The 25,479-nt window shown below is 42.9% G+C and overlaps 1 protein-coding gene across 1 annotated transcript in view; it reads left to right on the top strand.

The window, feature by feature from the left end:
• Positions 1–25,479, top strand: part of LOC127007617 (lysosomal-trafficking regulator-like) — a gene marked incomplete at its 3' end in the record, with an annotated part of 247,223 nt that overhangs the window by 54,304 nt on the left and 167,440 nt on the right. Inside the window, 2 exon segments of the mRNA XM_050878758.1 lie at positions 6,681–6,805; positions 8,067–8,995. Of these exon segments, the coding sequence (XP_050734715.1) occupies positions 6,681–6,805; positions 8,067–8,995 (1,054 nt within the window).

The raw sequence follows: 25,479 nt of genomic DNA, 5'->3' as shown, positions 1-25,479 counted from the left end.
TTAACTGCAGCAACAAGTCCATAACTTGGGTAATGGCAGCACAAGCCGCGACAGCCCTTACTTTAGCAGACGATGCCATGTTGATACAGGGCAAGTTCTTTGTTTATATTGTGGATGTGGATACGGGCAACCGACCTTGGCCGTGTGTGACGCACACCAGGAAAAGTTGGAGTTGCCGGTTGCCCTAGGTGGCGCCAACGCGGCGGGAAGAATAAAGGCCTTTGTGACACCAGCTTACGGATAACAGTGAACTCTCTCCTGGTTGGGCGCATGGGCGTTGCCCGTAGCCCCAACAGTTGGACGAAAACGGCCATTGTGACACCACCTTAAGGCAGTGAAGCCGCTGATAGGATGGGCATCGGCGATGACGTCATCGGACTCCCAGCGAATCACAAGCGTGTTTTCAGAACTGTCAGCCAATCGTAAGGCAGCCGCCTACAACTGCGGGTTCAAAACGACCTGTTTTCCCTTCCCGTATCCCCCCCCCCCCCCTCTCTCTCTCTCTCTCTCTCTCTCTCTCTCTCTCTCTCTCTCTCTCTCTCTCTCTCTCTCTCTCTCTCTCTCTCTCTCTCTCTCTCTCTCTCTCTCTCTCTCGCCACAATGTTTGGAGGAAAACGTCCAGTGTGATACTTCCTTTAAAGGTAGCGTGCGTGACGTCGATGGTAAGTAGACGTGACCCGTATGTGTCAAAGGAGCGCGAAACTCGGAGTGACAATGCGCGAAAGTTGGGATGGTAAGAATTTAGGACTTACCGCGAAACTCGTGGATCACAAAACTCGGATAGCGCGAAACTCGAGAGGGTACTGTATACTACCAAGGTATGTGAAACTTTTGGTGACCTCGACATCCTCTCCACATGCATGATCAGACTGAACTGTGTCATCCAGCAAGCCTCCAAATGACTGGACCTTGGTTTTGGCCCAGGAGACCTTCAGTCCCAGAGGTTTCACTTCCTCATGCAGCACTTCAAGAGCCAACACCAGGACCTCCAGCGATTCTGCAAAAAAGTACAGCATCATCAGCAGAAACAATGTCAGTGACCTTACTGTTACCAACAGATGCTCCACAACAACTTTGATAAACAACTTTGTCTTATACCCAGTCCATACAAGTGTTGGAAAGTGATGGAGCAAGGGTGCACCCATGCCTCACTCCTGAATTAACATGGAAGAAGCTGGAAATGCCTACTCCACACTTCACAGCACTTTCAGCCCCAGAGTAAAGCCAGTCATCAGGTCAGTAATCTTTGCAGAAATCCCACAGATCCACAGAATGTCCCAGAGTGCTTGACGATGCACTGAGTTCAAAACGATCTTGAGATCAACAATGGCTGTGAGTCACCCCTGTCGAAACTCATGTCAGCATTCCTCAAGGACATGAAGTGCTAAGATCTTATCAATTGTTGACTTACCGGGTTTGAACCCCGATTGCTCAGGTCTCTGAAACTTTAGCAGATGAGATCAAATTTGCATCAGCAGCAAATGAACAAGCACATTGCCCATCACACATAGCAGTGTAAATACCATAATAATTGTTGCAGTCCTGTCGGTCCCCCTTCCCTTTCCAAATAGGGACAATCAATTCCTTTTTCTAGGCAAGAGGAATTGGTGTTGAACAGTGTTAACTTTTCTTAATGGCATATTTTTAATGAAGAGGCAGGTTTTCATCAAAGTGTTCATCAGGTACAAGACTGCTGTATCCTCCAGCATGAGTGTGGAGCACCTCTTCTCCACTGGCAAGGAGATCATGAGGGACAAAAGGAACAGACTCTCAGACACAAACTTTGAGATACTGATGCTCTTGAAGGGAAACAGGCACATGGTCAAGAAGGCCAGCAAGTAGGCATATTGATACCTAGAGTCTGTAGACTGGAAAGTGACTAATATTGTCTCAAACTGAGTGTTGCGTTGATATTATATAACAGAAACTTATAATTTTATTAGTTGTAGGTAAAGTTGTTGATATCAAATAATAAATATACTATATATATAGGTGAATCATTTTTGTTGTATTTTTTATTTTTTTGAGTTAATAAAGTTTTAAAAAGTTGATGAATGTGTTTTTAACCCTTTCATTGCTAAACGCTCACAGCGAGCGTTTGGCGTATTTGCTGGTGGTGCTAAACGCTCGCTGGGAGCTCCACCCGCACTCAAATCTCCCGCATATGAAAGTGTTCCAACACTAATTTTCACAACACAGGATTGCCAATTGATTGGGTTCTTCACTAAATTTGATGGAAAATCATATCAGCCCAGCGCGGCAAATCTACAGACGAGTAACTGGTGGATGTTCTTGTCCAATATAGCTGCATTTTGCATAGCTTCACCTATCACCTGACTGATTCTTTGACCAAAAAGTTGTAAATATTGCAGTTGGCAATACTCCCTTGCCAGAATCTGAAGGAGAGAGGTCCGCAGTTCTCTCAATATGGCTGATCATCCCGCACGCACCGACGTAAGTGTTAACATTCAACACTCCCTGAACGTGCATGTACATTTGCAAGAGAGGCATACATAACCGACTCCTATAGATCTGGACCTCCTCTCTCCAATGGTGTTTTTGGTTTTTAGCTTTGATGAATAGTTTTTGAGATACAGAGGTTAAAAGAGACCCCCATTGGGCTGCCTGGCTGCGCCTGAGGGGATAGTCACATCCCAACCCGCGCGCAAGGAAAGGGTCAAAGGTTAAAGGTACGTAAAAAAGTTAATGCTCTAGTGGAATTTTGAGATTAATGATATAGGGGTTTTAATGGAGATAACTGTTAATTGCCTAATGTAAATGGCTTTAACCTATCCGTTAATGATTGAATGGTTAACGATGTTACTGTTTTGGTTAATGATGCCCAACACTGGAAGAACACATTTTCAAAGTTTTAATTGTTAACCAGCAGTATAATATGTGGTCAAACTTGTGGTTAAAAGTTACAAATTAGACTTATTCACTGTGAAATGTGAAGCTGTTACTTTTGTAGGAGAGGCAAAAACTGATGAAACATTTCTTAGGGGTGTGGGTCACAGAAAATGTTAGGATCCACTGTCTTAGACTGATCATAACTTTCTTAGTGATAGGAGTAATATCATTATCATCATTAATCCCATTTCCTATAGGGGCAAGGTTGTGATTAAAAAATGGCTGTGACTATTCTGAATAGTGATCTGGGCAAAAATGGTTGAGGGGGACCCAGCCCCTCCTGTTTTATAGAAACTATATCCCGTTTAGTCACCTCTTACACATACAAGGGAAGAAAGGGTCATGTATTCCTTATTCCCATGTCTCAGTAGAGTCTCCATTTCTCAGGAATAATATCCACTTTTGTGATAAAAGTAACATCATTGGATTGCATAATATCACCAACAGTGAATGTTGATATCAAACAAAACAATACCATCCATTTACCTGTGGAAATAAAATGACTTTTTTTTTTATTCTGTGACATGCTTCTTTATGTTTTATAGAAGTCAGATTGTTTTATTTGCTACAGAGAAATTCTCCAAAAGAGCCTGAAGAGGTGAGAGAGATAAGAGAGAACATAAGGCATTGGTGAAAAGACTGGTTAGGAAAAACAGAGAGATTAGATGGGAATTTTGAAAACAAAAAACTTTTGGAAAACTGTTAACCCTTTCAATACGATGACGCCTACGTAGGCGTCATGAAGCCCCATTAGCATATACGATGACGCCTACGTAGGCGTCATATTTCTATTCTGTTTCTTCTTCTATTGAGTTGTCCCGTACTTTGTGTTGGTTACTAAGTAAAGACGCCGTATGCTGTCCTTGAAATTCTATTGCTCCTCCCACCATCCTTGTTCCCACCAATCACAAAAAATGAGCTACAGTATGCACCGCCTTCTTCCCACCTTGTGTCTAAAATTAGGAAGTCTCATTGGCTGTCTCTCTCTCTCTCTCTCTCTCTCTCTCTCTCTCTCTCTCTCTCTCTCTCTCAGACACCGAGGCGCCGACACCATCACGTCTTGCCAACGTTGCCAGATTGCCGTATTCAGCCTCCTATTTTTGCCGATTTCCGACCCAAAAACTGCCTCCTCGACCCCAATAACTGCCTATATAAATAGATATCGCTAAAATAATTAATTATTGGTGTCTTTTGGCAATTGCTATGGCTCAGAAATAGGTAAATACGAGGCTCTGAGTACGATAATCTGGCAACGGTGCGTCTCGCCCACCTCTCTCTCTCTCTCTCTCTCTCTCTCTCTCTCTCTCTCTCTCTCTCTCTCTCACACACACACACACACACACACACACACACACACACACACACATGTACACACATACATTGTCTGTGATGATAAAGGAGTATCTGGCAGCTCTCTGACTGATGATAACAGAGTTGTATTTGCTGATAATTTCTCGACATTCTTCCTCCTCTACACAATCATCTGCTTTCTCTATTTCTTTCCCCCTTGCCCCTTTCTCCCCCCCCTTTTTTTTTTTTTTTTTTTTATTTCACGTTGACGCAATTTATATTATGCATAGCAGGTATATGTTGACTCGTTGTGTATGCTGCTTTGCAAATACGGGATACATGTAATGAGGGGTTTCAGCAGCATAATATACGGAGGCGACAAGCAGATACATGCCGGCTCAGGTTTCCCGCGCGCGGCCGTGCACGCTGGATATCAGCCAGGCAGGCTTTTTGAACATCCGGCGCGAAGGGGTTAAAAGGGAAATGAGAGGAAGAAAGAACGATACTTTCAGAGTAAAGGGAGGTGATGGGGTCCGTGTGAAATGGAATGAGGAGATGAAGGAGATATAACAGCAACTTTTAAATTGGTGATGAATGCGTGTGGGAGGGAACAGAAGTGATGAGTTTAAGAGTGAAGCTTAATGTGGGGCACTGGGAGAGATGGACAAAGGGGAGATTGAGAAGGCAATAAGTTTAATGGAGGAAAGACAATAAGTTTAATGGGGGAAAGACTCCTGATACTGATGATATAACAGCAGAAGTGCTGAATTAAGGAGGTGTAGATATGGAGTGGATGTTGTGGATATGAAGTCTAGCTTGGGAGCAGGATGACATTCCAGAAGACGAAAAGGGCCATCATCATGCTGCTATACAGATGGAAAGGGAGGAGGGATGATTGTAACAGCTTTAGTGGAATAAGCTAACTTAGCATGCCAGGAGAGGTGTATGGAAGTGTTTTATATAAAATGGTGATGGAAATAACCATTAAAAGTGTGGGCAATGAACAAGGGGGTTATAGGAAAGGGAGGGGATGTATAAATAAACTTTCGCACAGAAAATGATTGCTGAAAAATACCTAGAAAAGGAGGAGGAGCTGTTTGTTGCTTTCAAACCTGTAAAAGGCTTATGACACAGTTGACAGGGAGGTCTTATTGAGTGTCCTAAAGATATATGGTGTGGGAGGACATTTTACAAGGATGTGTGCACCTTTGTGGAATTAAATGGGGAGCTGAGTGAGAGTTTTGGTGTTGATGTGGGTGTGAGACAGGGCTGTTTAATGTTTATATGAAAGAAATGAAAGCCAGAGTATGGGATTTCGGTCCAATACTGAAAGTGAGAAGTACAGAGCAGTCTTTGGTGGCAGTCCTTCTTGCAGATGATAAGTGTTCTTGTCTGAAAATGGGAGGATGCAGCAGAGGCCTCAATTGAGCATTAATTTGACAGTATGTGTAAGAGGAGAAAGTTGAAAGTAAATGTTGGCAAGAGTAAAGTTATGATATTTGAAAGGGTAAGAGAGCAGACTATCCAGTTTGCAAAGCCATACTGAGATTAGACAGAGTATGACATAATGTTCGATCTGGTTAGGGGATAAGAAGATGGAGGTAGTAATAGAGTAAGTGCTTATGGGCAATTCTGTGAAAGCATAGATGCTTGGAGGGGAAGGTAAGGGATAGAACAATGAAGGGCAGACAGGTAATACGTGCTTTGGAGAAGGTTATGAAAGGAAGAAATGTGAGCATGCAGGTAAAGATTAGAAGGGTTAAAGAAATAGTATCTTCCCAATTCTGTCATAAGAATCGGAGACTTTGACTTGGAATATAGCAAAGCAATCTTGTAGTAGTAGTAGTAGTAGTAGTAGTAGTAGTGGTAGTAGTAGTAGTGAGTAGTAGTAGTAGTAGTAGAGATAGTAGTAGTAGTAGTACGTAGTAGTAGTAGTAGTAGTAGTAGTAGTAGTAGTAGTAGTAGTAGTAGTAGTAGTAGTAGGTAGTAGTAGTAGTAGTAGTAGTAGTAGTAGTAGTAGTAGTAGTAGTAGTAGTAGTAGTAGTAGTAGTAGTAGTAGTAGTAGTAGTAGTAGTAGTAGTAGTAGTAGTAGTAGTAGTAGTAGTAGTAGTAGTAGTAGTAGTAGTAGTAGTAGTAGTAGTAGTAGTAGTAGTAGTAGTAGTAGTAGTAGTAGTAGTAGTAGTAGTAGTAGTAGTAGTAGTAGTAGTAGTAGTAGTAGTAGTAGTAGTAGTAGTAGTAGTAGTAGTAGTAGTAGTAGTAGTAGTAGTAGTAGTAGTAGTAGTAGTAGTAGTAGTAGTAGTAGTAGTAGTAGTAGTAGGTTAGCAAGAGAAGAGGATAACTGATAGGGATAGATGGAGACACCTGCCTTGGCCACCCCACTGAGGAAGGTTCCAGAGAGGACACATGGTGTCAGAGATAGATAGATAGATAGTCTGCATAGATATGTGAAAACTATGTTGTGTGTTTTCTTTTCCTGGCAGCACACAGATATGCTGGAGGAGGATCCAGGACCAACAGGGGATGGGGTGGATGGCCAGGCAGCAGAAACAGATGGCTATGAAGCAGATACAGAGCAGTTGGCCAACGCCTCACCCTCATCCTCCAGGTGGGTTGATACTTGCGTGGCTCAGTCTCTTAGCCTCTTCCTCTCTCACTCTGATTTTAGTGTTATGGGTTATGGGTAACTAGGGATAGCAGCATTGAAGGGTTTATTGTTTTAATTCTTATGGAGCTTGTATGTGATTATTTCTTGGGTGCTGCAATGTTTGTGATGTAATAGCAAGATTATTTGCTGTTCCTTCAACTGCCAGAATGGTACGCAGTACTCATATCTTATTTATATATTGTTTAAGAGATTAACGAAAAAGAAATCATGATAGTGTTTGTTATAATTATTTGTGACATTAAGTTACCTTAAATTTACAGCTGGGTATGTCATCAGGTCTGTCATCATAAGGGTCAATTTCTAGATGTTGGGGGCAAGATAACAACCTTGAACCATTCAGTTATAATTTAGATATACAGTCGTCCCTCAAATAGTACGGGGGTTAGGGACTCAGGAACCCTGTACTATTTGAAAATCCGTATAAAATTAGTGCCCCCCTAGAAACACTCCTGGGCTGCGTTTGAGAGAAGGAATTGGGACTCGCGGTATGTCCCGGGTGCTCTCAAATGCATGACGCAGCAGCACGAGTTGCCAACTCGGCACGTCTGCTCCGCTCCCGGCTTTGTGAGGTGGAACGCCTCTGTGCTGTGATGACATCATCAGCAAATATGGCGGCCCAAACAAACACATAAGTGCTTCCATTGCATCAGGAATATCAGCGTACCCCATTTTGCTGCGAGTGAGACGCCGTTACCATAGCAACGACGAGGCTTAGTAAAAGGACGGCCTTTATCTTTACTCTTGCAGCACTCTCGGAGCACTGTCAGTTACTGCGGCAAGAATTTCTTTTACAGTATGATAGATACAGCGAACACTGCTCTCATTCACGTGGTAGGCTTTCCCTACCACAACGTAACTCATCCCAAAACACCTTTCTCGAACGCTTTGGGGTGTTTTCAGCAGGTGTTTTGGTAGAACAGTGTTGCCACTCACGCCATGGCTACTTGGTGCGACGAGCGGGAAATTTAAAAATTCTAAAAAAATTCTTACGTGACAATCCGTATAAAACCGAAACCGTACTATTGGAAACCGTACTATTTGAGGGACGACTGTATAACACTGGGGGCAGTAAATTTATCAAATTTATCATAGAGGGCAGTTCGTCTCTTTGGCCCACTGTGGCAATGAGCCTGGTTAAAGCTTGTATTGTACCTTGCCTACAGAACATTAAATTATCTGCAGATTGTTTGTGCCTCAACAGGTTTTTGAATGAAGATGATGACCTTGAGTGTCCAGAGCTTGTTCTATTGGCACTGGACCTGATCATTAATCACCATGAAAAGTACCTGGAATCTCAGGAGGAGGCACGGCAGGAGGCAGCAGCAGTAGCAGCTGCAGAAGTCATAGCTCATGAGGAGGATCAGCCTCATGTCAGGGACCAGCATGAATACAATGCCCAAGCAGAAGGGACCAATGCAGAGTGTGTGGACCACCATCACTACTTTGAGGATCAGCCTGAAGCAGATAGATGGACTTTGAGCTGCCCTGACAGCAGAAAACATTCCAATAGTGTTAAGGATTCATCAGGAAGCCAGAGACCCCACAATAATGACAAGGAAGCAGCAACCACAGACCAGGAGCATCACCTGGCAGCAGGAAGCAACAAGAAAAATGATACTGCAAATCGGATCAAAGGCAGAAGAAAGTCTCAAGCTCAAAATAGTTGTGCAGGGGATAGTGTTTCATCTGCCTCCTCCATCTATCACACCCTAAACTCAGATGAAGAAGCATCTAGTTTAGGGGAGCAAACTTCAGACTGGGAGGAACAAGGGTGGCGACCAGACTGCAGTCTAGACGAGAGCAAGGAGACAGTAATCAGCAAGAGGTCATTGCATAACTCTGTACCTGAAGGCATGCAGAACAATAAGCCTCAAAGGGAAGACAGAACTGGGGCCTTGCAACACCTAGAGTCCAGTATGGGATTGAGATCAGTCCCCTCCCCTGGGGTTGGTCTTTGTTGTGAGAGTGAAGTAGTGCACAGTGCCTCTATCACCCAGTGTGTCCATGCCCTCCTTCTCCTCTGTCGCTCCTCTGCCACCATCTGCCGTCGCCTCCATTCACTAGGACTCCTGTCAAGACTCTTGGATGGGTTCAATGACCTCATCTGTGCCAATGACTGCAATTACAAGGGTGAGTACAGATTTGCAATATTCATTCATTCATTCATTCAGGGCCTCCTCCCCCCCCCCCTTGGAGTGCCTCCACATCAGTTTGTCCTTTGCAAGTCTTGACCATGTGGGCCACATGTGACAGGTCAAGTCATTTTTCCATCATGTCTTTGGTTGTCCATATCTACCTATATCTATCTGTCTATCTATCTATATATAGGTAGTCCTTGAGTTACGATGTGTGTGAATTATGACCATTTGTACTTATGACTGATTCTGATGACTGATACCGATTGACTGACTGAGTCCAATTCACAAAAAAAAAAGACATTTCTGTAAGCATGCTGCGCTGCAAATGTCTTTGATGGTTTTCTGAGTACTGCACAAAGTACCGCAGATTTTTGGGGGGGACATATGTCCCCGGCGCAATACTTCGGGGGCGCCAAAGTGAAGAAGATCAACCAGATTTTTGTTCCACATCCTGGTAACACATATGTGTGGCTGAAACTCGTCATAAAGCTTTAAAATTTCAAATTGCATTATTGTGTAACAAAAGCAGCTAACATCTTGCAATAGGTAGGTGGTGGCTGAGTGGTTAGTGTGCGGGCCTAGCATTCACTGCGCCATGGACAACATCGGTTCGAATCCCCACGCTACCATCTGCATTTTTCAGTCACAGTCGAGTGGCCTAAGACTACCCACATGCTGTCCAGAAGACCACCCATCTGTCATGCCCCGAGACCATATTTTTCTATTTCCTCTATTTCCCAACATGTCCTCTGTGTGTATCGAAACACGAGAAATTAATCAAGATCAGGGTGTTCGCCGGCTGCCTGGGATTGAACCCGCGACCAGCGTGACGGGAGAGCCACTCCTTACCGAGTCGGCCAAAGAGGTACCCCACTCGCCAAGTGGGTTATGGGAGGCTCCCTTATCAGGCCTAGTCGCTGCACTACACATCAACCCGGACTCTAGAAGAGACCGTCCAAGTGAATCAAGAATGAGTTCCGGGGAGCGGCATGAGCCAAGCATAACTGGCGCCACTATAAAAAACTCCCTGCGCCATGAGGGGCTTGGGATGACCACCAGGCCCAAGAAGAAAGCCTACCGGTGCTACAGGCCGAGATGTAAAAAATAACAAAAAAAGGTGCTATTTATTGAAGTACCAAGATCATGAACACATCCGCATCCGCATCCATGAGGATGTCAATTTGATATTCGCATCCGCATCCGCAGTTTGGTAGAAACTGATATCCGCATCTGCATCCGCATCTGCAAAATATGTAAATATGACATCTGCATACACATCCGCATCCGCGGATCTCTAAAATCTGACATCCGATACATGACTAGCATGTACAGCCTTCTATGTAGAGCATCTCAAATTTGATCAAAACTCACTACGAGTAAACAGAAGGAAGTACTTGGGCATGAAGGAGTAAAACTTACCCATACGCAAATAATAGTCTTCAGTACCCTCTCGAGTTTCGTGCTATCCGAGTTTCGCGATCCTCGAGTTTAGCGCTTAGTCCTAAATTTTTACCATCACGACTTTCGCGCATTACCGCCACGAGTTTCGCGTTCCTTTGACATGTACGGGTCACGTCTACCTACCGTCGGCGTCATGCGTGCTGCCTTAGAAGGCGGTGTCCAACCTTTGGGGCTATGGGCATCCGCGGTTGCCCGTATGCCCAACTGGGAGTGAGCTGTTGGTTGTCCTTATGAATGGAAAACTGTTGTGATTACGAGCGTGGGTACGTGGGTACCGAACGGCTGCATGTAAACAAACAGACGACGGCAGTGGCTGAGGAGTGAGGAGCAGTGGAAGATGGCCCACCAAGAGATTCGTAAAATGGACTGGCAGAGCTGCTTTGCTTACTACTTGATTAACAAGATAAGAGAACACCCCGTGCTGGGGAACCACAGTCCAAAAATCTTTTTATCAAGTCTATGAAAATTGTAGATCTCCCGGTGTTGTTTTCCTTTTCTTCTTCTTCTTCTTTTGACCTGTAATGCATGGCACCGAGGGTGAAAAGTAATAGTGAAAAATTGCAAAAGGGCGTAGAAAAGCAAAATCAGGGAAAGAAAAGGACAGAAAAACACCTAAGTTCAGGGTCAAGTGTATAAGTGTGCACTGTTAAGTAAGGGCCGCTTTCACAGTCATGTTGTTTGTTTTGATCGTTACCAATGGCTGCGATCGCCGCTTAGTATTTCACGTGAAACTGGCCGATGGGGTAGTGGCGGCTGCAGACGAAGCGAGAGATGTTGAGTGTATGGTAAGTGCGGGGTTAGGCTAACCCTGCAGCCGCCACTACCCATCGGCCAGTTTCACGTGGAAATACTATAGCGGCGATCGCCGCCATTGGTAACGATCAAAACAAACAAAATGATTGTGAAAGCAGCCTTAAGTGCATGTTGTGAAGTATAAAAGTGTGGAGAAGGAGGACCTAAGAAGCGATACAAAGTGTTACAGGTCAAAAGATGAAGAGAAAGGTCCACTACACTGGCCGGTGTTTCGAGAAATATCTTCCCGATGAAATTAGTCATTCTGCTGTCCACCACGCATGTGCGCTGTGGGAATACACAGCATTAAAATTATTAATTTGCCTGGTTTTGCTCTAGTCTGTCCGCTTGTGATCTTTGTGAGCTCTGAGGGAAATATGGAAACAGTAAACAAGTTGCACCTCTCTGTGAGCTATTTTGCGGCGGCGGCAGCGGTTTACGTTCAATAGGCATTGAAAAGTCAGTCATGATATTAGTGATTTCATGATTTTTAACAGAAAGAATTAGCATACTATTTCATAACACACTGAAAACTACCAGAAAAATATAGGTTTGTCCAACTGTCCCATGGGTGACCGCGAGCGACCGCCCTTACTTTAGCAGACGACACCACGTGGATCACAAGCATGTTTTCAGAACTGCCAGTCAATTGTAAGACAGCCGCCTTCAACTGTGGCTTAAAAACGAACTGTTCTTACTTCCTATTTTCTGCCTATTAACAAGGTACGTATTATGAGATAACAAGGGAGTAAAGTCGAAAAATATTGTGATAACAAGGGAGTAAAGTCGGAAAAGTAATTATTTTCCACGGGTCGAAACCAATAAGCGCTTTTACATGGATTTCAATACCTTGAGTTTCGCGATCCTCGAGTTTAGCGCCATACCTTCGGAATGAAGCAAGCGCAAAACTCGAGAGGGTACTGTATATATTTGACTTGACGTCAACCTAACATGTTACACAATCATGCATGTCATTGTTAGAGGTATATTAACCAGTAAATGGAGAAAATGCAACATACAGGATAGGCACCAATTTCTGAGAGGGGTTGGTTACATGAGTTTAGGGAGAGAAATGGTTGTGGAGAGAAAAAAAAAAAAAAAAAGACTTGCAAGAGTAGAATAAATAATAGAAGATAATTCCTGTCAGATATATATATATATATATATATATATATATATATATATATATATATATATATATATATATATATATAGAGAGAGAGAGAGAGAGAGAGAGAGAGAGAGAGAGAGAGAGATTTACATAGATTTACATCGAAAATCAGACCACACAGACCCCATGGTCCAGACTAGGTGGTCTGTCCTTCAACCTAAGTGATTTTACATGAATCAGATGGCTCCAAAACGTTGCTTTTCTACTCTAGTTAATATTAAGTTCAAGGAAGTGACGATCGAGCTTATTTTTAAAGGAGTCAATCGTGTTACACTGGACCACTGATGGTGGAAGCTTATTCCATTCTCGCACTACAACGTTGGTGAAGAAAAATTTGGTGCAGTCTGAATTTACTTGTCTACATTTGAGTTTTGTGCCATTGTTCCTCGTTCGCAAAGTGTCATCGATCATAAACAATTTTGTTCTGTCTACATTCGTGAAACCATTAAGTATTTTAAAACATTCGATCAGTTTTCCTCGGAGGCGACGTTTCTCAAGAGAGAACATGTTAAGGGTGGAAAGCCTTTCTTCGTAGGATTTGTTGCGCAAGGAAGGGATAATTTTTGTTGCTCGACGCTGAACACCTAGTTTAGCAATGTCCTTTCCATGGTGGGGAGACCAAAACTGTACTGCATATTCCAAGTGGGGTCTGACTAAACTATTGTAGAGCGGAAGTATTACATCTTTATTTTTGAATAAAAAGTTTCTTTTAATGAAGCCCAACATTCTGTTCGCTTTATTTGCTGCATCGATGCATTGATGTGAGAATTTGAGGTTTGACGCGATTTTAATCCCCAGGTCCTTAACGCATTAAACACTTGTGAGTTTAACGCCGCGTATTTCGTAATCGAACTTCTTATTTTTTGTTCCAACTTGAAGGACCTGGCACTTGTCTACGTTAAAGGGCATCTTCCATTTATCCGACCAAGCTGAAATTTTGTACAAATCCTTTTGGAGGCTTTGCCTGTCTTCGTCAGTGAGAACCGAGTTGCCAATCTTTGTGTCGTCTGCAAATTTACTAATGCGATTATTGAGTCCAACATCCACGTCATTGATGCAAATAATGAAGAGCACTAGGCCAAGAACCGAGCCCTGAGGGACGCCACTAGTGACCGGCGCCCACTCTGAGTTAAATCCGTCAATCACTACTCTTTGTTGTCTGTTGCTCAACCAATTCGCGATCCATTGGTTTACTTGACTGTCAATGCAATGAGAGAGAGAGAGAGAGAGAAGGCGACCTGGTCCATCAATTGCACTTGTTTCACATGTTTTGGAAAATAACTTTGTGCTCATAGCATTTCTGATAGCACCCAAAGACCTCTACATTCCAGCAATTTGATCTGTTTGTGTGTAAAAGCCATGGAAAAGGAATTACAGATGATTTTCTTGAAATTACTACTAAGCAATCATTCGCATTGTTTTGTGTTGCTCTTTTTCTAGCACATTGTATCTTGTCGAGGAAACGTTATGCTGCCATCCCTGCCTCTGTAAGTGCGACCAAAAGCAGGGCCACCAGATGGCAGGTTGAGCTCAGTGGAGGCAGAACCGTAGAGAGAGAGAGTTTGGCCATTGCGGGAAATGACAGCTCACGCGTGATTGGCCCAGACAGGTCACGTGACCACTACCAGCCATGTTGCTACCCTTGCCCAGCCCGCGAAGTTCAAACTGCTCTAAGTTTGAATACAGACACAGTCGGTGCAAAGCTGTAGAGTCGGTGCATGTGATTGTTTGTGCAGTATGAATTGTTGTTTAGCCATAGGGCGTTCTGTCCGGCCTGGAATGGGCAGGATTATGCATAGATTTCCCACAAATCCACGTAGACGACGACAGTGGGAACTAAAAGCGAAGCGACTGATCTGGCAAGCTCACAATAATGCATGCATATGTTCGGTAAGTTCATCATCACGCAGCCCTTATAATAGTTTCTTTGTGTGCGATTCCATGCTGCCGGTGTGGTGTGTGTGTGTTGTCTGTACTGAATTAGTGTGTTAGATAACTGAGGTGCGTTAGTTTTCTGTAGCAGCCCTTTTTAGTTTCTTTAGTGTGAGATTTCATGTTGTCGGTGTGGTGTAGCGTGTGTGTGGTTGGTAACTACTAAACTGGTGTGTTAAATAACTGAGGTGCGGTTTTTTTTCTTTAATCTCTTTGGACCACTTTGAGGTGAATCAATATGAATCTGGAAGGGCTGACGGCTTAAACGGCTCAAACCAAATGCCATCCGAACTGTTTGTGTTCACACCAGCACCAAAGGTGCGTAAGCCTCCTCGGAAGCGACAAGCTGAATGTACAGAGGCTCGAGATCCTGCTGCTAAACGAGTGAGTGCTAAACGAGGTGAGGCGTGCGTGTTAGCTGGGAGCAGACGACGGTAGCTGGCAGCATGGCAGAGTTGGCCAAACACTCTAGTGAAGGACGGCGGGGAGGGGGCGGAGCCAGGCTGGCTTCACTTTTGTGACGTCATGCCCTCTCCTTGTAGTATTCTTCCTCCATATCATATTTGAAATTTAGAGCATTTTACAGTCAAATAACGCAAAAAAAAAGTTTGTGCAAAATATGGAAACAAGCAACGAGTGTTTTTTCTTACATAAACGAATGAATAAGTAGCAGTTAGGGCATTAAAAAATATGGATTCGTACGTAAGTGTTTTATTACGTCCTACTGCCGATCAGAGCGCGTTGATGCCTGATTTTTTTTCTATAGAAATACCTCAGCCTGAGGGTAACACAAGATGGCGGGCTGCGGGCTTCAAGCTTCCTATCAGAGGGCTAGCACAGGGAAAACCAATTCAGATATATTTTGAGATGAGTAGAAGAACCTGTTTTCCCCGGGACACAGGGCCAGTGTAACATCCGAGTTACATCAGTTTACCCTCTCCAGGTTTCCTCATATTTTCACATTGGGAAGAATCGTATACCAACATAATCAGAAAAGTGTGCAGATTCAAGAACCGCGCTTGAAAATTCAACGCGATTAAAAATAGCTGAGCAATGAGAAGTTGAAGCCAAGTAAGTGGGAGAAAATATTTATGTACTATTGTAATTAACCCTCATTTTCGTATAATTGTGGTTACATTACGGTTTCAAATTTATACTAATGCAATGCAGAATCTCTTTAGGAAGACGGTGTTGGGCTTAGTTTTTTTTTAGCATCAAACGGTAGCGTCAGGAAATCAGGTAAGAATGAATTGTGTGAAATCGTCAGTTTGGGATCTTTCGACCAAGTAAAGATGGTCGACAGCTTGGACAGGTAACGACTCCCTGGCCGTGACAGACATGTGTGTTCACAACCACATCCCCTGAGAGATTCCCATTATATCGCCTTGTTTCCTATTCATCGTCTCCTGCTTCCCTACCTCCCTTTCCCATAACTGTCAATGGCTAAGGTTACGAAAGGAAGAGGAGGAAGAGAACGGAGTGGAGGAGGAGAGTGGGAAAGGTAGTAAGGACTACCATCACCGTGCATCAAGTTAACTGACTGCGGTCACCTACACCCACAATTAGCGTTAAACAACAACAACAAAAAGTACTCAGCTAGACTCACTGTCCCCGGAAACTTTTATATATATATATATATATATATATTACTGGTCCTCTCTCTCTCTCTCTCTCTCTCTCTCTCTCTCTCTCTCTCTCTCTCTCTCTCTCTCTCTCTCTCTCTCTCTCTCTCTCAACCATTATCATTAAAACTTATAACTTGTTCTGATTATCTTCTTACTAATATTACTGTAAAACCACAAGACCTGTAATTTACCTTTAATCAGTTTTGTTAGTCGTTATTGACCTTGTCGAAACATTCATGCCGACTTTGTGACAATAATAGATGTTTGCTATTTCTTCCCATAGAATGAAAAATATGATAGGGTTTAATGTTGCTTGGTGGCAATTGCAGTGGTATTGATAATAGTGTCATAGTGACGATGGTCATAGCGGCGGTCGGAAGAATGGAGGTTGATTGTAGCGGTGTTGGTGGTTATGATAATGACGACTGTAATGTGTTATGATAATAGTGGTTGGACACAATGATTTAGCTAATGATCAAATATGAGACGGTACGTAATGCTGGGAATGGACGATGGTGGTTAACTTGGTAAGTGTGCTGCCGAGAGAGAGAGAGAGAGAGAGAGAGAGAGAGAGAGAGAGAGAGAGAGAATGCTGTTCGTTTATTTCCATTGCTACTCCGCGGATTCAGTCTCTGCCCGGGCATTCCGCTTGCAGCCCATCCAGATGTTCATCATATCTTTCGGGCTGGTCGGTTAAAAAAATCAAAACTTTGGGAATATAAACTGTTGTAACCCGGATAGCACACTGGCCTTGTGTCCCGGGCAGTGGTGGGCACCGCTAACCGAAAAGTTAGCTTCGCTAACTGGTAATTCACTATCTAAAAAGTTAGCTTCGCTTACGCTAAACCGCTTAACTGATAAATAAATTAGTGAAAGCTAACGCTAACCGCTAACTTTTTTATATGGATTTAACTTCGGTTTAGTATTTTGGCTCTAAAACCCTTAAAAACAGACCTAGTGACCTGAAATTTCAATATGTTTTAGCTTAGGCATAGAGCTTTCCAGAAAGGTATAGCATGCATGGTCTCCTTGGGATGGCACATGACGCACCGGTTCGGAAGTGCAAGACATTGGTGTTTGTCTTATCTTGATTTAAGAACAAAGTAACTGTTTCCAAAGTTAGCGAAAACGCTAATCAGCTAACGAAACAGTTAGGTTCCCTAATTAGCGGATTAGCGGAACCATGCCCACCACTGGGACTCCCGGGTAATGGGTTCTTAGCTGCTTATGTACTACAGACTGAAGAGTTATCCTATCTTTAATTTTCTGTAAGTATAGTGGAGGTGGTGGTTTGGGAGGAAAGGAAGAGAAGAGGGGCAAGCATGTGGTGAAGGTTGTTAGGAACGGAGGTGTGTGTGTGTGTGTGTGTGTGTGTGTGTGTGAACACACACATGTGGGACACACACACACACACACACACACACACTTTACATGTTCACGGCGTACTTTTATGGCTAAGCTTATGGTGGTAAAACGGTACTTAAAATGTTGAACTTAAATTGTTTCCGGTCAACATTATTTTTTTCGATATGGTGCTTATTGGGATAAACCAGACTCGGTGTATGCTTTATCCCAACAACCACCTAATAAAAAAATAATTTCTCTACCATATAGTATTAAAATAAAAGAGTTGGTTGCTGGCCGTTCGACGCAAGTTTTCGATGTCTGATTCTCACTTCTACTATTGTGATCATTATTTCAATGTATTAGTATTACATATTCGAACTTTTTTTATGTAGTCTATAGGAAAAGATAATTCTAAACCAGTTTATGAAAAGAATTACTTTCGTTGTTCTTGAATCATCACATGCACACACACACACACACACACACAGTGAAGTGGTAGCGCGCTCGCCTCACAACCGAGAGGTCCCAGGTTCAATTCCCGAACGGAGTGAAGACGGATGGGCAACCCGTGCCCCGCGATTAATCAGATTAATCAGCAATAATGGATAGGTGTTAGTCGGGGGGTAGTGTTCCGCCTCCCTGTGTGTGTGTGTGTTTGTGAGGCTCCAGCCGTTCCCAAAGAACAGTCATTAATTTTGTGCTCTGTCGGGGATGGTGCTTGCAGGCGATATAACGTGTCTATCGCGTGGTCAGACCATGGCAGTGTAAGTTTTGTAGGGAAACTGGATGGAATAGTTGCAGTGTATTTTGTTTTTCTAGCGTTCCGACAGAGTTCTCGAGAGAATGAGATTGGTGAGTCTGCAGAGACAGCGACATACAATTTATATCCACTTGGTGATCAGCTTGCAGGACACCTGGGAATGCAGCACTATTATAACTTCCTTGATTATTACTGTTCCTTGAGATTGACCGGAATGATATATACATCCGCAACCGTCTCTGCGTGCCTGCCTCATTTTCTTTTAAGAAAGTTCAATCGAAACATCAGAGGAAATAAAGTAGCTACAACTCTGATCCATCCTGTGCTTCCCTTCACCACTTTCAATCCCCTCCCGGTCCTCTCGGCCCTTACCCCATCTCTCTCTCTCTCTCTCTCTCTCTCTCTCTCTCTCTCTCTCTCTCTCTCTCTCTCTCTCTCTCTCTCTCTCTCTCTCTCTCTCTCTCTCTCTCTCTCTCTCTCATTTGAGTGAACATAACTCATACATCCATATAAGCATTAACAGGATATTGGTAGTCTTTAACGTATTAGCCTAACGCAACCAAATTTATTTTCAAACATTCCATGGTGCCGGAGTGAATACGCTAGTTTTGACTGGGCTTGTTCCCAATATAAGTTAGCTTACCTGTGAGAGTTAAGACTAACCCTATGAATCATCTGATGACATTATTATTATTTTTATTACTCATTGTTATCTTTGAAAGCCTGTCTAATAGAAAGGGTTCTCAAACTACAAATTAGGTTCATAAGAGCCAAATGCGGCTTGCCTGCGTTAGATGCACCACACTTTGTTGGATAATGAAATACTAATAAAAACTGATAGGCTTGGGTGCAGCCTTCCCCATTCCGCATTCACCGATGCGGCCAGACCATTTATCACATAGGAGTAATCTGCAGATTTTGTTCTTTTTCATCTATTAGTGTGTATACTTCTCTCAGTCGTAAATAGTACAGTAACCACATGCACATAACCGGGCCGTACCCAGGGAGGTCGGGGGGCTCGGACGACCATCTGCCTAAAGGTCAACTTTCTGAGAAAGTCAAAACGAAAAACTAGGACGAAAAGTCCCAGTTTTTCGTTTCGGCAGTAGGAAAAGCACCCAGAAATGTCAATTTCCCCCAGTTGATTTGGTTCGCTTTGCTCGCCTCTCGCCCCTCTACAAGTGGATACAAGGTTCACACTTTGTGGAAAAGACCCCCCTCCCCTTTTTGCAGCTACAGAATGTACGGCCCTGCATAACATTCGAAAGAGAGCAGCTTGAATCTGAGGGGGTTATGACTAATTTCAGAGACATCTCAAGTAATGGACGTCTTTCTCTTTTAATTTTGCGGCGCCCTTGTCATTAAGCCGCGAATTTTGAATAATCAACCGCTTTGGTGCGAATCGTTATAACTCCCTTATTTCTGGGACTACAGAAAAGTTATTGGTATCAATCGACGGCAAAATGCAAGGGCTATATTATATAATCAGCGACTGAGCTCCAAAACCGACTCGAAAGGGTCGAAAATCGAATAAATTCTCAAAAAACGACTCGAAAAAAACTTATATTTGATATTTGAGTTCCCAATCTTGAAACCCACTCATTTTTTTAATTTTAAAAAAACTTATTTTATAAATGATTTAGCCCTGCCAATGTGCTTTACAAAATGGTGCATAACGTTTCCCTACTCCCAGTAGTTTTATCGCTAGAAACGAAACGTAAACCCTGTCGAGAGCGATTTTGACGAACTCCAGGCATTTTGCCGTTTTTATCTAGTGTGGCCCTGCTATGGCTTCTAGAAAGCTGTAATTTGGAATGTAGACCCTCTTGGCAATGTAGTTTCGCTCGATTCTAAGTTCGTCGTCGAGTCGTCACAAAATAGCCTGTTTCTCGGCCCTTTTGCCGCGATTTGGACACGGCTTAGTTTTTTGCTTATAATTTTTATTTATTTATTTAAAGTTTTCCATTTTTTTCTTTCTGATTATTGATCTGTATTAACAGAGCTTTCATTTGCCACCTAGCAAGCCTTCCTAGCTTCAGAAGTTTTCTCTCGAGCTCGACCGGAATTCGCGACGAACATTCGCCGAATCTGACTCATTTCACGCGCCGCGACGAAAACCCTTCCTAAGGCCACAAAAACTAATATATCTGCCTAAAAATTCATATATGAACACTTCAATATGTTGACTATCTTGTATTAAAACCATTTTAAGATATCCATATAAAAAAGTTACTATTTTTATATAATCATTTCATGATATAAAGCGCTTTTTTGTACTTTTTTTTTTTTTTTTTTTTCAACCATATTTTCGTCGCTTGCCTCCCGTGCTGGGGTGAACATTATCCTGTCATCCTGATTACATTCACATAAAGATAGAGGCGTAACAATATATAAGTGTATTGAAGAAAATAAAAAGTAAACTAAACACAGCGAGTGTTATGTGCCCTGTTTGAACTCCAGCGTGAATCTGACGTTTATAAAAATGTCAGGACACCAAGTAGAGTGTTGCGCGTGTTCAGAGAAACACCTGTTAGATTTAACCTCACCTGCCCCTGACCCCACAGGTCACCCTTACATGTCCCTTCCTGTGTGCTACGCCCCCCCCCCCCCCACACACACACACATACCACCACCACCACAGTTCAACAGTAATAACAGTATTATATAAAAAAAATGGTGGGAATGATAACAGACTCGCTTAATAGCAGCTGCCGCAGCAGACTTATATTGGGACTATCGACAAAAATACACAAGATATATATATATATATATATATATATATATATATATATATATATATATATATATATATATATATATATATATATATATATATATATGTGTGTGTGTGTGTGTTATCAAAAGAAAGCAAATTAAATGTATTATTCATAAATGGGAAGAAATATGGTTGAATAGTAAAAAAAAAAAAGAACGTATAATAAAGCGCTTTATATAGATTGATTTACATAGTGAAATGATTATATAAAATAGTAACTTAATATATATATATATATATATATATATATATATATATATATATATATATATATATATATATATATATATATATATATATATATTAAAATGGTTTTAATACAAGATAGTCAACATATTGAAGTGTTCATATATGATTTTTTAGGCAGATGTATGAATTTTTGTGGCGTAGGGAAGGTTTTTCGTCGCGGCGCGTGAAATAAGTCAGATTCGGCGAATGTTCCTCGCGATTTCTGGTCGAGCTCGAGCGAAAACTACTGAAGCTAGGAAGGCGTACTTGGTGGCAAATGAAAGCTCTGTTAATACAAATCAATAATCAGAAATGAAAAATTGGAAAACATTGAATAAAAAAATAAAAAGTTATAGGTAAAAAACTAAGACGTGTTCAAATCGCGGCAAAAGGGCCGAGAAACAGGCTATGTTGTGACGGCTCGACGACGAACTTAGAATCGAGCTATAAAAAAAATCCTTCGAGTACGGTAAACAACATTGGCAAGAGGGGCTACATGCCAAAATATAGCATTCTAGAAACAAGAGCAAGGCCACACTAGATAAAAACGGCAAAATGTCTGGAGTTCGTCAAAATCTCTCTCGTCAGGGTTTACGTTTCGAGCTCTAGCGACGAAACTACTGGGAGTAGGGAAACGTTATGCACCATTTTGGAAAGGACATTGGCAGGGCTAAATCATTTATTAAATAAGTTTTTTGAAATTCTCAAAAAATGAGTGGGTTTCAAGGTTGGGAACTCAAAAATACGTTTTTTTCCCAGAGTCGTTTTTTTTGCGAATTTATTCAATTTTCGACACTTTTGAGTCAGTTTCCGAGCCCAGTCTCTACTTTTAAAATATAGCCCCTGCATTTTCGATTGATACCAATAACTTTTCTGTAGCCCCAGAAATAAGGGAGTTATGGCGATTCGCACCGAAGCGGTTGATTTTTCAAAATTCGCGGCTTACAAGGCTGGGACAAGTGTCCGTTCCATATGTTTAGGTTTCAATGCTAATTTCAATAAGTTGAGACGGCAGGTGAGGGGTGAGGTGTTCTTACAGCCGTGTAACCTACACATTTTAGCACTGGCCTTGGGTCCATTGCTGCCTGCCAACTGACATCACAGCCAGTGCCAGTTACTTTCTTCCCCCCTTGAAGAATTAGCAGTCTCCGTTGTATCATGGCAACTGACGATATATTGGAAATCAAATTAATACCGCACCATACTAAAAATGCAATATTACTAATATTGGTGTTATTTGATTAATTAAATGGCTATTTAATGTTCGACTCAGAATGTAGAGATCGAGCTCACGAAGCCTGCTTCATTGAGTTTTTTTTTGTTTTTGTTTTGTTTTTTTACCTTGAAGGGATGATTTCGGCAATGGTCCGTAATTTTGGCAGATTTTTTGGGAGGTGGGTGCTAGAGGGCATCATAGGTTCATAAGTGTGTGTGGGGGGGGGGTGAGGGGGGGGAAGCGAAGCGAGTATGCTCAGCTGGGGGATTTTTTTTTTTAATTCAACACTTTCAGGGTCATTTTGAAAATATTGGGGGCTATAACCCTCCCCAGAAATTACGGCCCTGCAGTGTACCAAATCAGATTCATTACATACCTCGGCCTAGTGATCCCGGTCCAGTCATTACCTCTCGAGCACAGAGTGGTAAGACCATGAGGCCACTGAAGCACCGCGTTGTTGTTACCAAACTCGCGGGACGCTTTGAAACATTTACCGAGACCCATCTCGAGCCCAAACACCGTCCAGTAAATAATGACACCTTGAACATTCCGTGGTGTACAAGCCCACACTCGGGGCACCAAAATGTCAAAATTATGTGTGGAGCTTTCCAGTGTGAGGAATAAATATAATTAAGGGAACACATTACACCACACGCTGACTCGAAATAAACAAATCAAAGGTGTGTGTGTTTACCTTTAAGTGCACGTAAGCTCTAGGGAGCCTACGTAAAAGGTGAAATTCACTCCTTTTATTTATTTGAAGTCAGGGTGTGGTTCAGTGTGTCCCTCAATTAAATTAATTCCTCACACTTGAAATAACCACACAATTCTGACATGTGTGTGTGTGTGGGGGAGAACGCTGAGAAATAAATGCCTTTGTCCAGCTGTGGACATTTTTTTTATGGTAATGGCTAGTGATGGTTATTGTTAAAATATTTGAACAGGGTTGGTAAGTTTGAAGAAAATGGTGACAAATATAAGGAGGAGGATTATATCTGGAGGGGAAATGCCAAGATAGGGAAGCTGTCTTAGGGGAAATAAGTCGTGGGGGAAGGATCGAGTATCCTGGTTCAGAAAATGTCCATGGGAAAAGTATCCTTCTCTCGGATATGTCACTTGACAAGGAGGAAGGAGAGGGGATCATCACCCGAAAATGAGGAGGCAGGGGGATTGCCAGCTGGGTTGGAGTTCCGTAATGCTAGCGGGGGGATGGTCAGCGGTGGGCGGCGCTGTGGCTCACGAGACTGCTAGATGCAAACAACTGTAGCGGTGGTGTAATGGCGGGGGGGGGGGAGGCAGGGAGTGGCGACAGCTCTTGGTGGTTGGCTGGCTTGCGGTTGTCACATCGGTCTCCCCGCTGGTTTCACATCATTACCTGCGGCTTTCTCACGATGCTCCCATTATGCTTATAGTTCCGTCCCAAGGCATTAAATATAATCCCTGGCCTCCGTGTTGTGATCGTGCGCCTTGGGGGGAGAAAGGAGGGACAGGAGGAGGGGACGGGGAGCGAACAGGTGGCGCGAACGCAAACCTTTATGGACCATGTTATTATTGTTCTCAGGTGTTATGACTTTTAAACATAACGGAAGCTTCACCGTAATAAAGGTATCAAGATGCGTCACCAGGGGGAAGTATTCGTGTCCTGCTGGTCCAGGAAAAGTTGTTAGTATTGTTAAAGTGAGGCAGGAAACGTGAAACAAAAGTTGAACGGGTGTAAAAAAAAATTGTCCTGCATATTCAAATAATCTCTGAAAGTGTATTCAGAAATCACCTGAGTCTCACTCAGAGATAAAAAGATTACTAGGAATTCGGTCGTGCATTCATGATTCACAGTGGTGCACCAGACGAGTCATGCAAACATTATTATCTCAGCACATTTATAATACTACTATGGTAAACACACACACACACACACACACACACACACTGGAAAGACTGGGCAATTATATAAATGGTGATGGGAGCACACGTGTGTAGCTCGGGTTCTGAATACAGCAACCAGGTAAATGCACACACACACACACACACACACACACACACACACACACACACAGTCAGACATGTAAAATGGATGTTTATGTCAAGAAGTGTCATATTAAGGAGATGAGGGAGGCGGTGGCTGAATCGACAGAGTAACAGCACCGCGTTCAGGAGGACGCGAGTTCAATCCCCGCCCGGTGCCACCAAGCTGGGATTTTTCAGCCGCCGCCGAGTGGCTTAAAACTACCCACATGCTGTCCAGAAGACCACCTATCAACCCGGACTCTAGATTCTAGGATTAAAGATGAGCTCCGGGAGGGCAGCATGAGCCAATGCAAGATGGCGCCACTATAAAACACTCGCCTGCGCCAGAACGGGCTGGGCCGACCATCAGGACCCACCGGGAAGAAGCCTTGGGCCGACCATCAGGCCCCACCTGGAAGAAGCCTACCGGCGCTATAGGCCGCGACGTAAAAAAAAAAAAAAAAAAATGTTTAGACCTGTATGGAAATAAAAGACTGACAATGAGGAAATTTACAAAGGTCAGGCAAAAAGAAAACGTTTGGGTAATAATATAAGACCACCAATCACCGGAAAGACACATACGATTACTGGAGGGACGTACATATTACTCAATGAGTGGCGTTGAATTACATGGCTGATAAAAAAAGATTAAAACGGTAGTGTCCATACTGGCGATCAGATAGAAGGTTAAAAGTGTAAAGGTGATTTTGAATCTTCCGGTTAAGGATTGATTCAAAAGCTTTAGATAGACAGGAAAGTAAAGCTATAGGGCGGTAGTTTGAGGGATTGGAACTGTCACCCTTCTTAGGCACAGGCTGTACAAAGGCATACTTCCAGCAGGAAGGAAAGGTAGATGTTGATAGACAGAGGCGAAAGAGTTTGACCAGGCAGGGTGTCAGCACAGAAGCACAGTGTTTAAGGACAATAGGAGGCACTCCGTCAGGTCCATAAGCCTTCTGAGAGTTGAGGCCAGCGAGGGCATAGAAAACATCATTTGGAAGAATCTTAATAACAGGCATAAAGGAGTCAGAGGGGGGATGAGTAGGAGGAATATGCCCAGAATCGTCCAGGGTGGAGTTCTTACAGAAAGTTTGAGCAAAGAGTTCAGCTTTAGAGACAGATGAGACGGCAGTGCTGCCGTCAGGGTTAAGGAGAGGAGGGAAA

This window comes from Eriocheir sinensis, chromosome 36, assembly GCF_024679095.1.
Source record: "Eriocheir sinensis breed Jianghai 21 chromosome 36, ASM2467909v1, whole genome shotgun sequence".
NCBI classification, from domain to species: domain Eukaryota; kingdom Metazoa; phylum Arthropoda; class Malacostraca; order Decapoda; family Varunidae; genus Eriocheir; species Eriocheir sinensis.
Note: the sequence above shows the minus strand (reverse complement) of the source record. Positions and strands in the feature narration are given on the sequence as shown.